The 12918-nt window shown below is 45.7% G+C and overlaps 2 protein-coding genes across 4 annotated transcripts in view; one reads left to right on the top strand and one right to left on the bottom strand.

The window, feature by feature from the left end:
• Nucleotides 1-1088: 1088 nt before the first annotated feature.
• LOC142249963 (uncharacterized) lies at nucleotides 1089-12637 on the bottom strand. Its single transcript, XM_075322043.1, has 7 exons — nucleotides 12628-12637; nucleotides 3126-3232; nucleotides 2978-3055; nucleotides 2820-2897; nucleotides 2509-2722; nucleotides 2272-2428; nucleotides 1089-2142 (listed from the first exon to the last, which is right to left on the bottom strand). Exons 1-7 carry the CDS (start codon nucleotides 12635-12637, stop codon nucleotides 1089-1091), a joined length of 1698 nt encoding a protein of 565 aa, XP_075178158.1.
• Nucleotides 12213-12918, top strand: part of PATZ1 (POZ/BTB and AT hook containing zinc finger 1) — a 51740-nt gene continuing 51034 nt past the window's right edge. For 2 of the 3 annotated variants that reach the window (XM_075341758.1, XM_075341756.1), the window contains exon 1: nucleotides 12213-12423. The gene's annotated coding sequence lies outside the window, so the exon portion shown is untranslated. Of the gene's footprint in view, nucleotides 12437-12918 lie in introns of all 3 variants that reach the window. The other variant, XM_075341757.1, reaches the window with a different exon arrangement.

The following is a 12918-nucleotide window of genomic DNA, read 5'->3' as shown; positions in this document are numbered from 1 at the left end:
AGGAATTTCCACCATCTCGGGAATCATTAGAGACACTTGCCAAGCCTTGTGGGATTGCCTCCATGAGGATTTCATCCCCCAGCCCACCAGGGACAGATGGCTTGCAATTGCTGAACAATACTATAACATTTGTCAGTTTCCAAATTGCCTTGGCTCAGTGGACGGCAAACATATAAGAATTGTGAAACCTGCTGCTTCGGGGTCAGAATACTACAATTATAAAAAGTATTTCTCAATTGTCCTAATGGCAATAACGGATGCGGACTACAAATTTATCTCAGTGGACATTGGCGCATATGGGAGATCCAATGACTCGCAGGTCTTTAAAATGTCCCCAATGGGGCGGCGAATCTATGGGAATACTTTTGATTTCCCTCCTGCAAGACCTCTTCCTGGCACATGTGAGCCCCCAATGCCCTTTGTTTTTGTGGCCGACGAAGCCTTTCAACTCTCCCAACATCTGTTGAAGCCATATGCAAGCCGTGGATTGACGCAAACACAAAAAATATATAATTACAGATTATCCAGAGCCAGAAGAATGGTGGAATGCTCCTTTGGGATACTAACCAGCAAATGGCGAGTGTTGTTAACAGCCATTAATTTAAACATTGAAACTGTTGATGAAATAGTGAAAGCATGTGTGGTACTGCACAATTTTGTTTTAACAAAGGAACCTTTGTCCTTGGATGACCAGAGTTTGGAATCCACCTCTTTGACTGACTACACCAGTCCTGGATTTAGGAGTAGTGTTGCCTGTTCAACAATACGTGACAAATATGCTGACTATTTTGTGTCCCCAGAAGGTAGAGTAGATTGGCAAGATCAAATGGTGTAAGATTTTTGTTTAGTTTTATAACAAATAAACATAGTTAAAAATAAATTAAAAAATATCTGGTTAACCTTGTTAATTTTAATCTTTCACTCGCTTTAAAAATTTGTAATTTTTACACCGTCAAATTACAACATGTTATGTTTTTGTATTACCTTGATTATTAACTTAACTTGCAAAATAATATTACCCCCCAAAAAAAACAAGAACAAATAAATACTTTTCAACAAAAAACTTTTATTTTTATTACATAAATAAATTATAAATTGGTATATCTTGGGCTTGGGGTGGAGATAGTACTGGAGGGGCTGACAGGTGGGAACACACGCACAGTTGGAGTATTGAGGGTGGAAAGTGGTGTTGGTGGTGGTGGTGGGGAAGTAACAGAAGGTGAAGGTGTGGTTGAGAAACCAAGAGGGAAACCAGGAGATGGGATGGGATTTGGTAAGGATTGAGGGGTGGAGTGGAGGGATTGGGAGACAGAAGAGGTGGCGGGTGAATTAGTGGCTTGAGTTGGGGTCATGATGGGTGTGGAAGGCGAGATGTGGTAGTGGGAAGGAAGTGTAGGGGCAGATGTGGTTGGGAGCTGGTACTGGGCCGCAGGCTGGTACTGGGCTGCAGGCTGGTACTGGGCAGCAGGCTGGTACTGGGCAGCAGGCTGGTACTGGGCAGCAGGCTGGTACTGGGCAGCAGGGGGAGTAGGGACAATGGCTGGAGGGGGGGCAGGTGCTGGAGGAGGGGTGGGTGGAGGTGGTTGGGAGGAAACCTGCGCCAGAGCCTGCCGTGTGGCTTGCATTACATGCATCTGCTGGTCAGGAGATAGCTTTTCCATGCGCTCTAGTACGGCTTGAAAAAAACAATGATTGGGTGATTTACTTGCATCTAAATGCAGCCTGTCCAGACGCGTGCACAATTCGTGTGTATTTTTTTCCATATTGGCATTTATGAAGCTAAAAGATGAACGATTTTGTTCGGCTAATAATTGAATGGCGTTCTGGAAGGCTGCATTTAAATGCAAGAACTCGGGCGCATAGCTCTTTTCCTGACCCCTATGACGCTGACGCCCAGAACCCAAAGGTGTTCTACTGAGGGCAGCAGTGTCAGAGGGGTGGGGTAGGGGAAAAGCTATCTCATCACCAGCAGCTTCAGGTAATGAAGTCTCACGTGAAGCTCCAGCGCAGGTGGATGGGACAGATGTCGATGGAAGGGAAGGTTCAGATGGGTGGGGTCTGTGCCTGTGTTCCCCAGTGGCGGACTGTTCAGGGATCGCTCCTGTCGGGTTCGATGCAGGCTCCTGAGTGCTGCAGACGGTGCTGGTAAAAAGAGGAAAAACAAAACAATAATTAATTTAATTGCTATACAGTGCCACTGAATAAAAAAAAAAGGCAAAAAAAACCAGACATAAAATATTATACTTTGTACATATTGTGTGGAATATTTACCTTCTGCACACCATAGTTGTCCGGAGGAACGACAACGCTCTAAAGTAACGGTACTTCGATCTGCGTCCTCCGGATCCACTCGGGGCCTGCATCTCTTGATTCAACTCCTTTTTGAAGCGATCCCTGATAGACCGCCACCGCTTCTGAAGTTTGTCACCTGAAAGTGGAAAGCACAAAGTGGTTAGTATACAACACATTACATCCTGCAGCATAACCTACTGAACTGTGAATACTTACGCTGTTTCTTCTGGCCACGAGAATTGAGCTCCCCCCAACCTTCTACCGCTGCGTGGCATACCTCGTCCCAGAGTCGACGGGTTACGATCGAATCAGCGTGGCGGCGGTCAGCCATGTTCCACAGCGGCTCCCTCTCTCTAACTTCATCGATGAGGAGGTCGATGTTGATAAATCCGGCCTCCTCACCGTCAGAATCGGGAGCACGCTGTGATGCCTGTTCAAAGAAACAAAAAAGAAATTAAAAAAAAAAAAAAATTATACCTAAATTCACACAGACATGAAAAAAAAAAAAAATAAACAAAAAAACTTACACTAAGACCACCGCCACCTCGACGACGACCCTGGGACGGTCTTGGGGGAGCTCTATCGTGAGCCCTAGAAGTTGAAGCCTTTAGTGAAGGAAAAAAAAAACCATTATTTACTTATGTGTTTGGTGTGCTGTGGTAAACAATTCCTGTATGAAACTTACACTCTGACCGCCCGCTCCTTGTATTTCTCCACCCCTTCCGTCATCTTCTGGCAGCATCTCCTGTGATGTTTCGGCCACCTATGTAAATGTCGTTTATTAAAAATTTTTTTTTTTTTTTTAAAAAAACACCATAAAAAAAAATATATACCTCAGTTTGTGAACCGGAGGGCGGGCTACCAGAAGACGACATATCTTTTTCTATAACAGGCCTCGCACAGCAAATGGCTTGACAAAACTGTGCCCGCAACACTGCACCTGTAAAAAAATAAAAAACAATGTCTAAGTACATGTACGCAGCTCACAACAGTGATCTGTGGACAGTACTGTGGACATTACCTCAGGGACAATCTCCGCCACAACAATTGAAGACTGGCACCGAACCAAACTGGCACTGCAAATGGCTTGACAAAACTGGGCCCGCAACACTGCACCTGTAAAAAAAGAAAAAAAAATGTCTAAGTACATGTACGCAGCTCACAACAGTGATCTGTGGACAGTACTGTGGACATTACCTCAGGGACAATCTCCGCCCCAACAATTGAAGACTGGCACCGAACCAAACTGGCACTGCAAATGGCTTGACAAAACTGGGGCCGCAACACTGCACCTGTAAAAAAAGAAAAAAAAATGTCTAAGTACATGTACGCAGCTCACAACAGTGATCTGTGGACAGTACTGTGGACATTACCTCAGGGACAATCTCCGCCACAACAATTGAAGACTGGCACCGAACCAAACTGGCACTGCAAATGGCTTGACAAAACTGGGCCCGCAACACTGCACCTGTAAAAAAAGAAAAAAAAATGTCTAAGTACATGTACGCAGCTCACAACAGTGATCTGTGGACAGTACTGTGGACATTACCTCAGGGACAATCTCCGCCCCAACAATTGAAGACTGGCACCGAACCAAACTGGCACTGCAAATGGCTTGACAAAACTGGGGCCGCAACACTGCACCTGTAAAAAAAGAAAAAAAAATGTCTAAGTACATGTACGCAGCTCACAACAGTGATCTGTGGACAGTACTGTGGACATTACCTCAGGGACAATCTCCGCCACAACAATTGAAGACTGGCACCGAACCAAACTGGCACTGCAAATGGCTTGACAAAACTGGGCCCGCAACACTGCACCTGTAAAAAAAGAAAAAAAATGTCTAAGTACATGTACGCAGCTCACAACAGTGATCTGTGGACAGTACTGTGGACATTACCTCAGGGACAATCTCCGCCACAACAATTGAAGACTGGCACCGAACCAAACTGGCACTGCAAATGGCTTGACAAAACTGGGCCCGCAACACTGCACCTGTAAAAAAAGAAAAAAAAATGTCTAAGTACATGTACGCAGCTCACAACAGTGATCTGTGGACAGTACTGTGGACATTACCTCAGGGACAATCTCCGCCACAACAATTGAAGACTGGCACCGAACCAAACTGGCACTGCAAATGGCTTGACAAAACTGGGCCCGCAACACTGCACCTGTAAAAAAAGAAAAAAAAATGTCTAAGTACATGTACGCAGCTCACAACAGTGATCTGTGGACAGTACTGTGGACATTACCTCAGGGACAATCTCCGCCCCAACAATTGAAGACTGGCACCGAACCAAACTGGCACTGCAAATGGCTTGACAAAACTGGGCCCGCAACACTGCACCTGTAAAAAAAGAAAAAAAAATGTCTAAGTACATGTACGCAGCTCACAACAGTGATCTGTGGACAGTACTGTGGACATTACCTCAGGGACAATCTCCGCCACAACAATTGAAGACTGGCACCGAACCAAACTGGCACTGCAAATGGCTTGACAAAACTGGGGCCGCAACACTGCACCTGTAAAAAAAGAAAAAAAAATGTCTAAGTACATGTACGCAGCTCACAACAGTGATCTGTGGACAGTACTGTGGACATTACCTCAGGGACAATCTCCGCCACAACAATTGAAGACTGGCACCGAACCAAACTGGCACTGCAAATGGCTTGACAAAACTGGGCCCGCAACACTGCACCTGTAAAAAAAGAAAAAAAAATGTCTAAGTACATGTACGCAGCTCACAACAGTGATCTGTGGACAGTACTGTGGACATTACCTCAGGGACAATCTCCGCCCCAACAATTGAAGACTGGCACCGAACCAAACTGGCACTGCAAATGGCTTGACAAAACTGGGGCCGCAACACTGCACCTGTAAAAAAAGAAAAAAAAATGTCTAAGTACATGTACGCAGCTCACAACAGTGATCTGTGGACAGTACTGTGGACATTACCTCAGGGACAATCTCCGCCACAACAATTGAAGACTGGCACCGAACCAAACTGGCACTGCAAATGGCTTGACAAAACTGGGGCCGCAACACTGCACCTGTAAAAAAAGAAAAAAAAATGTCTAAGTACATGTACGCAGCTCACAACAGTGATCTGTGGACAGTACTGTGGACATTACCTCAGGGACAATCTCCGCCACAACAATTGAAGACTGGCACCGAACCAAACTGGCACTGCAAATGGCTTGACAAAACTGTGCCCGCAACACTGCACCTGTAAAAAAAGAAAAAAAAATGTCTAAGTACATGTACGCAGCTCACAACAGTGATCTGTGGACAGTACTGTGGACATTACCTCAGGGACAATCTCCGCCACAACAATTGAAGACTGGCACCGAACCAAACTGGCACTGCAAATGGCTTGACAAAACTGGGCCCGCAACACTGTACCTGTAAAAAAAGAAAAAAAAATGTCTAAGTACATGTACGCAGCTCACAACAGTGATCTGTGGACAGTACTGTGGACATTACCTCAGGGACAATCTCCGCCCCAACAATTGAAGACTGGCACCGAACCAAACTGGCACTGCAAATGGCTTGACAAAACTGGGGCCGCAACACTGCACCTGTAAAAAAAGAAAAAAAAATGTCTAAGTACATGTACGCAGCTCACAACAGTGATCTGTGGACAGTACTGTGGACATTACCTCAGGGACAATCTCCGCCACAACAATTGAAGACTGGCACCGAACCAAACTGGCACTGCAAATGGCTTGACAAAACTGTGCCCGCAACACTGCACCTGTAAAAAAATAAAAAACAATGTCTAAGTACATGTACGCAGCTCACAACAGTGATCTGTGGACAGTACTGTGGACATTACCTCAGGGACAATCTCCGCCACAACAATTGAAGACTGGCACCGAACCAAACTGGCACTGCAAATGGCTTGACAAAACTGTGCCCGCAACACTGCACCTGTAAAAAAATAAAAAACAATGTCTAAGTACATGTACGCAGCTCACAACAGTGATCTGTGGACAGTACTGTGGACATTACCTCAGGGACAATCTCCGCCCCAACAATTGAAGACTGGCACCGAACCAAACTGGCACTGCAAATGGCTTGACAAAACTGGGCCCGCAACACTGCACCTGTAAAAAAAGAAAAAAAAATGTCTAAGTACATGTACGCAGCTCACAGCAGTGATCTGTGGACAGTACTGTGGACATACCTCTTCCCTGGAGCACTGGACTGGAGGACAGCAGAAGTTGAAGTCAGGAACCAACGGCAGGAGGTGTGTAGAATGTGCTGGATCCTTTTATAAGTTTTGTGATGATGAAAAAAAAAAAATTTGCGCATGCTCTGTTTACCAAACCGGATGCGGTCACCGCATCCGGTTTAAACCGCATTGCGCCGGATCCGGCATGCATAGACACCCATTGTATACAATGCCGCATTGCGCCGGATCCGGCAGAATGCGGTTTTTTTAAGGGGCAAAAAAACGTTACATGATACGTTCTATCCGGCCGCCGCATTCAATTATTTTGCCGCATCCGGAAAAAACCGGATGCACCGCAAAGCCATCAGGTACAATCCGGTTACAATGCAAGTCTATGGGGATAAACCGGATGCGATACCGGATCCGTTTTATCCTTTTTTTTCCGGATTGTACCTGATGGCAAAAAACTGATGTGTGAAAGTAGCCTAACACAGATAAAGCTCACGGCCACAGGCTTCAGGCCCAGCCCTGCGCTTATTTTGGCTGTGTTTCAAAATAAGAGGAACTGCATGTGGCTTTTTTTTAAATAATTAAAACAGCTTGTGGTTCCCCCAGTTTTGATACCCAGCCAAGATAAAGCCGACAGCTGGGGGCTGGTATTCTCAGACTGGGAAGGGCCATGGTTATTGGCTGCCCCCTAGCCTAAAAATAGCAACCTTCATCTGCCCAGGATTGTCGCATCCATTAGATGTGACAAGCCTGGTGCTTTGCCCAGCTCTTCCTGTTGGCCTAGTGAGGTGGAAATTGGGTTATTAAGGGGTTAATAACAGCTCACAGCTGCTACTAAGCCCTAGAATAGTGATGCAGGCATCTGAAAGTAAATTAACACAGACACCAAAAAATCCTTTATTTGGAATAAAATACAAAAAACACCCTCTTTCACCACTTTATTAACCCCCTAAACACCCCTGTGGGTTTGACATAATCCACTCGAGGTCCCATGGTGATTCCAGCTCTGCTACATCTCAGTCACAAGACAAAACAATCACTGATCTCGGGGAGACCAGCCAGAGAAAACACTGCTGGCAGCCAGCGAGGGCGTTCAAGACAGTAAAATCCTAGGTACATTGCCCCCTGGGAAATATGCAAATCAAAAATGTCCGTGGAGCCTCTGTTAGGAGTCTCAACACAGAAACCAGCCAGATATCCCTCCGGGAAGGACCCAGCCAAGGGGTGGCTCTTTTTAGGAGACCACCATAACCACCATATTAAGTGGCCCTTTTAGTCAATATCCAACTTTTTGACAAGTTTAAAGATATGACAAGGGAAATACCAAGGCCAGGTATCCATCCACAGACAGCTGTTTTGGGGTATTGCCCCTCATCAGTGTGGAGTAGGATTCTGGCCAGGAAAAAATACAAAAAACACCCTCTTTCACCACTTTATTAACCCCCTAAACACCCCTGTGGGTTTGACATAATCCACTCGAGGTCCCATGGTGATTCTAGCTCTGCTACATCTCAGTCACAGGGAGCAGCCATAGACCATGACTGCCCGCTGTGAGCTCCAGGGAAAGAATGAATGAGCCGCGATTAGCGATGACTGGTTGCAGGCAGACGCTGTCACACAGGCTGGGGCCGCATCTGACTGCAACCAATCACAGAGGCCAGACTGGCCGGTGAAAGTAGGGAAAGCAGTGCATATGGATCAGCAATGATGAGCGGCCCAGGGAGGCTGCAGGAGCAGCGCACAGCTGCGTGGGAGCAGTTTACAACTGCAACGGAGCCTTGGTAAGTATGAAGAGCTCCCTTGATTCTTATTTTCTTTATATTTCCTTTATTTTTTATTTATTTATATTTTAAAATTTCTCGAGTGCCGAATCAAACACACGGCACCCGGGCAACTTTGAAAACGCACGGATCCGGACTTTTACAGTCCAGGTCCACCGATCACTAGTCACGACTTTTGGCTTTCATTTGAGGGTATCCACATTAAAATTTGATGAAAAGTTTAGGAGTTTCAGCTCCTTTACATGTGCTACCCTGGTCATAAAGGGCCCAAAAATAATTGGACAATTGACACATAGGCTGTTTTATGGGCAGGTGTGGGCAATTACTTTGTTATTTAATTCTCAATTAAGCACATAAAAGGCCTGAAGTTGATTTGAGGTCTGGTGCTTGCATTTTGAAGTTTTTGCTGAGAAGTAAACATGCGGTCAAAGGAGCTCTCCATCCAGGTGAAACAAGATAGCCTTCATCTGCAAAAACAGAAAAAAAAAATCGGAGAAATTGCTACAATATTAGGAGTGGCTAATTCTACAGTTTGGTACATCCTGAGAAAGAAAGCACTGGTGACCTCTACAATGCAATAAAAACCCTGGAGGCCCATGGAAGACAACAGTGGTGGATGATTGCAGACTAATTATCATCGTGAAGGGAAACCACCTCACAACATCCAATCAAGTGAACAACACTCTCCAGGATGTAGGCGTATTAATATCCAAATCTACCATAAAGAGAAGACTGCATGAAATAAAATACAGAGGGTTCACTGCACGGTGCAAGCCACTCATAAGCCTCAAGAATACGAAGGCTAAATTGGACTTTGCTAAAAAAAAAAAAAAAAATCTTAAAAAAAGCCCAGTTCTGGAAGAACATTCTTTAGACAGACGATACCAAGATCAACCTCTACCAGAATGAGGGAAAGAAAAAAGTACAGCGAATAAGTATTTAAGAGTCATTTGTATGCTAGAAGACCCAGCCCCAACCCATCAATTCTCTGAGGGAAGGTGGTTGTTGGCCAAAATTTGCGATACATGACCCTATCCATCCCCCCCTGCAATACAATGCAGTCGTACTGTCCACTGTGCAGAAAAGCCCCCTAAACTATGATGTTTCTACCCCTATGCTTCACGGTTGGGATGGTATTCTTGGGGTTGTACTCATCCTTCTTTCACAAAACACAGCGAGAGGAGTTGAAACCAAAAAGTCCTATTTTGGTCTCTTCTGACCACTTGACCTTCTCCCACGCTTCCTCTGGATCATGCAGATGATAATTGGCAAACTTCAAATGGGTCTGGACATGTGCTGGACTGAGCAGGGGGACCTTGCGTACCCTGCAGGATTTGAATCCATGACGGAGTAGTGTGTTACTAATGGTAACCTTTGAGACTGTGGTCCCAGCTCTCTTCAAACGGAGCTAGAAATGTGCTGGTGTGAGCAGGGGGACCTTGTAAGTCTTGCAGGAGTTTAATTCATGATGACATAGTGTTTTACTAATGGTAATCTTTGAAACTGTGGTCCCAGTTCTCTTTACGTCATTAACCAAGTCCTCCAACGTAGTTCTGGGCTGATCTCTGACCTTTCTCAGAATCATCCTTACCCTACGGGCCGAGATCTTTCATGGAGCCCCAGACTGAGTAAGATTGACAGTCACCTTGTGAGTCTTCCATTTTCTCATAATTGCACCAACAGCTGTTGCCTCCTCACCAGGCTGCTTGCCTATTGTCCTGTAGCTCATCCCAGCCTTGAGCTTCTTAAAGAAAAACTAACAGGTCTGTGAGAGCCAGAATTCTTGCTGTTTGGTAGGTGATGAAATACTTATTTCATGTAATAAAATGCTAATTAATTATTTAAAAATCATATACCGTAATGTGATTTTCTGGAATTTTTTTGGATTTTGCTTGTCACAGTTGAAGTGTACCTACGATAAAAATTACAGCCCTCTCCATTCTTTGTAAGTGTGAAAACTTGCAAAATTGGCAGAGTATCAACCCGGTATCTCTGTCCCTCCTTATTGTACGGACCCGTAGTGGGAGACTTCCAATATATGTAGAACAAGGTGAAGAAAGATCCAGCAATTTAGAACGACTCCAATGGGCAATAAAAGGAATAAAAGTTTTTTTCTTTTTTCTTTCCGACTTAATTGTACAAGGATAAAAGTTCCAGAGCTCTTGACAGATAGTTGAATGCAAGGTGTATGCAGTATGGACTACGCGTTTCGGCGGTCACAGCCACCTTCTTCACAGTCCCAAGCCAAAACTCACCCAACTTGAGTTTTGACTTGGGACCATGAAGAAGGTGGCTGTGACCGCCAAAACGCATAGTCTATACTGCACACACTGTGCCATCAACTATCTGTCAAGAGCTCTGGAACTTTTATCCTTGTACAATAAAGTCGAAAAGAAAAAAGAAAAATATTCCTTTTATTGCCCATTGGAGTTGTTCTACCTTGCTGGATCTTTCTTCACCTTGATTTTTATATATATAGTACAGACCAAAAGTTTGGACACACCTTCTCATCTCTAGAACAACTGTTAAGATGAGACTTTGTGCAGCAGGCCTTCATGGTAAAATAGGTGCTAGGAAACCCCTGCTAAGGACAGGAAACAAGCAGAAGAGACTTGTTTGGGCTAAAGAACACAAGGAATGGACATTAGACCAGTGGAAATCTGTGCTTTGGTCTGATGAGTTCAAATTTGAGATCTTTGGATCCAACCACCGTGTCTTTGTAGAAAAGGTGAACGGATGGACTCTATATGCGTGGTTCCCACCGTGAAGCATGGAGGAGGAGGTGTGATGGTGTGGGGGTGCTTTGCTGGTGACACTGTTGGGGATTTATTCAAAATTGAAGGCATACTGAACCAGCATGGCTACCACAGCATCTTGCAGCGGCATGCTATTCCATCCAGTTTGCATTTAGTTGGACCATCATTTATTTTTCAATAGGACAATGACCCCAAACACACCTCCAGGCTGTGTAAGGGCTATTTGACTAAGAAGGAGAGTGATAGGGTGCTACACCAGATGACCTGGTCTCCACAGTCACCAGACCTGAACCCAATAGAGATGGTTTGGGGTGAGCTGGACCGCAGCGTGAAGGCAAAAGGGCGAACAAGTGCTAAGCATTTCTGGGAACTCCTTCAAGACTGTTGGAAGACCATTTCCGGTGACTACATCTTGAAGCTCATCAAGAGAATGCCAAGAGTGTGCAAAGCAGTAATCAAAGCAAAAGGTGGCTACTGAAGAACCTAGAATATAAGACATATTTTCAGTTTTCACACTTTTTTTTAAGTATTTCATTCCACATGTGCTAATTCATAGTTTTGATGTCTTCAATGTGAATCTACAATTTTTAGAGTCATGAAAATAAAGAAAACTCTTTGAATGAGGAGGTGTGTCCAAACCTTTGGTATGTACCGTGTATATATATATATATATATATACACACACACACACACACGCAGCGCTAAATATATAGGATAGCTGATATATATCGATAGGCATAAACATATATATACACACACACACACGTAGATATACAGTATACACACACACACACACACACACACACACACAGATATAGGTGGATAATAAAGCGATAGACAGGACCCAGATGGAGGAGCCTGACCCCCCACATGGAGGAGCCTGACCCCCCAGATCTCGCACACGCTGTGGAATGTGAGTTGATAAGAACTAGGAGGATTATTTTCAGGGACTTTCTCTATCTGAGCCATTCGATTCTTTTCCCGGGGGACAGTGGGACATTACTCCGTGTGGTAACAGATCACTGTGGATGTGGACTACCTTGTGTCACTAGTGAATATGCTTATTATTCCGGGAGGGGTAAGAGTGGGGGGGTCGGCATGTGCGGGGTCTCCCAGGCTGCTCACAGGGGCGGGTGGGGGGAGTGCTCACAGGGAGGGGGGACCGGGGGGCGGACACAGATTCTCAGCCTGGGGGGGGGATCAGACACAAAGAGGCTGCGGAGGATCCGGTCAGAGCTACCCCAGTGTCCGGTGTGGGGGGGCTCCGGTATCCGGTTGGGGGTCTCGGTTTCCGGGGTGCAGAGGCAGATTGGAGAGCGCGCCAATACACCGGGATCCTGCACCGGGGCTCCAGAAAGCATCGGCCCGCGCAGCGCGCACCCACGGAGACCAAGGGGAGGAGCTACGCGGGTACGCGCACCAGGTGACATCACCCTGAACCCCACTATGTTATAGGGGACCCTGCAGAGATCCCCTAATAAGCCTTGTGCTGCTGCCGTACAGTCAGGCCTTCATCCACCAAGTGCACCTCCCGGCAGCCGCTGTCTGTCCCGCCCCCTGAACATATCTGACTCCCTCCTTTTTTACAGCCCCCATTAGTCCTGCAGGACATACCTGGAGTCATTGTGCACCTGAGTGTGCTCCCTTCTTACCTTATGTTGTTTTTTTTACCCCAAAAAATAAACAAACATGGCATTTTATTAAGTGGCAGTGACCGTTCTGTGCCCTCTTCTCATAGCAGACTCACTCTGTGCCCTCTTCCCATGGCAGGCTCACTCTGTGCCCTCTTCCCATGGCAGGCTCACTCTGTGCCCTCATCATACCATGCTCACTCTGTGCCCTCTTGTCATGCCAGGCTCACTCTGTGCCCTCTTGTCATGCCAGGCTCACTCTGTGCCCTCTTGT

The sequence above is a fragment of the Anomaloglossus baeobatrachus genome, chromosome 1 (assembly GCF_048569485.1).
Source record: "Anomaloglossus baeobatrachus isolate aAnoBae1 chromosome 1, aAnoBae1.hap1, whole genome shotgun sequence".
Lineage (NCBI taxonomy): Eukaryota > Metazoa > Chordata > Amphibia > Anura > Aromobatidae > Anomaloglossus > Anomaloglossus baeobatrachus.
The sequence above is the reverse complement of the archived record's forward strand: the minus strand, read 5'-3'. Positions and strand labels throughout refer to the sequence as shown.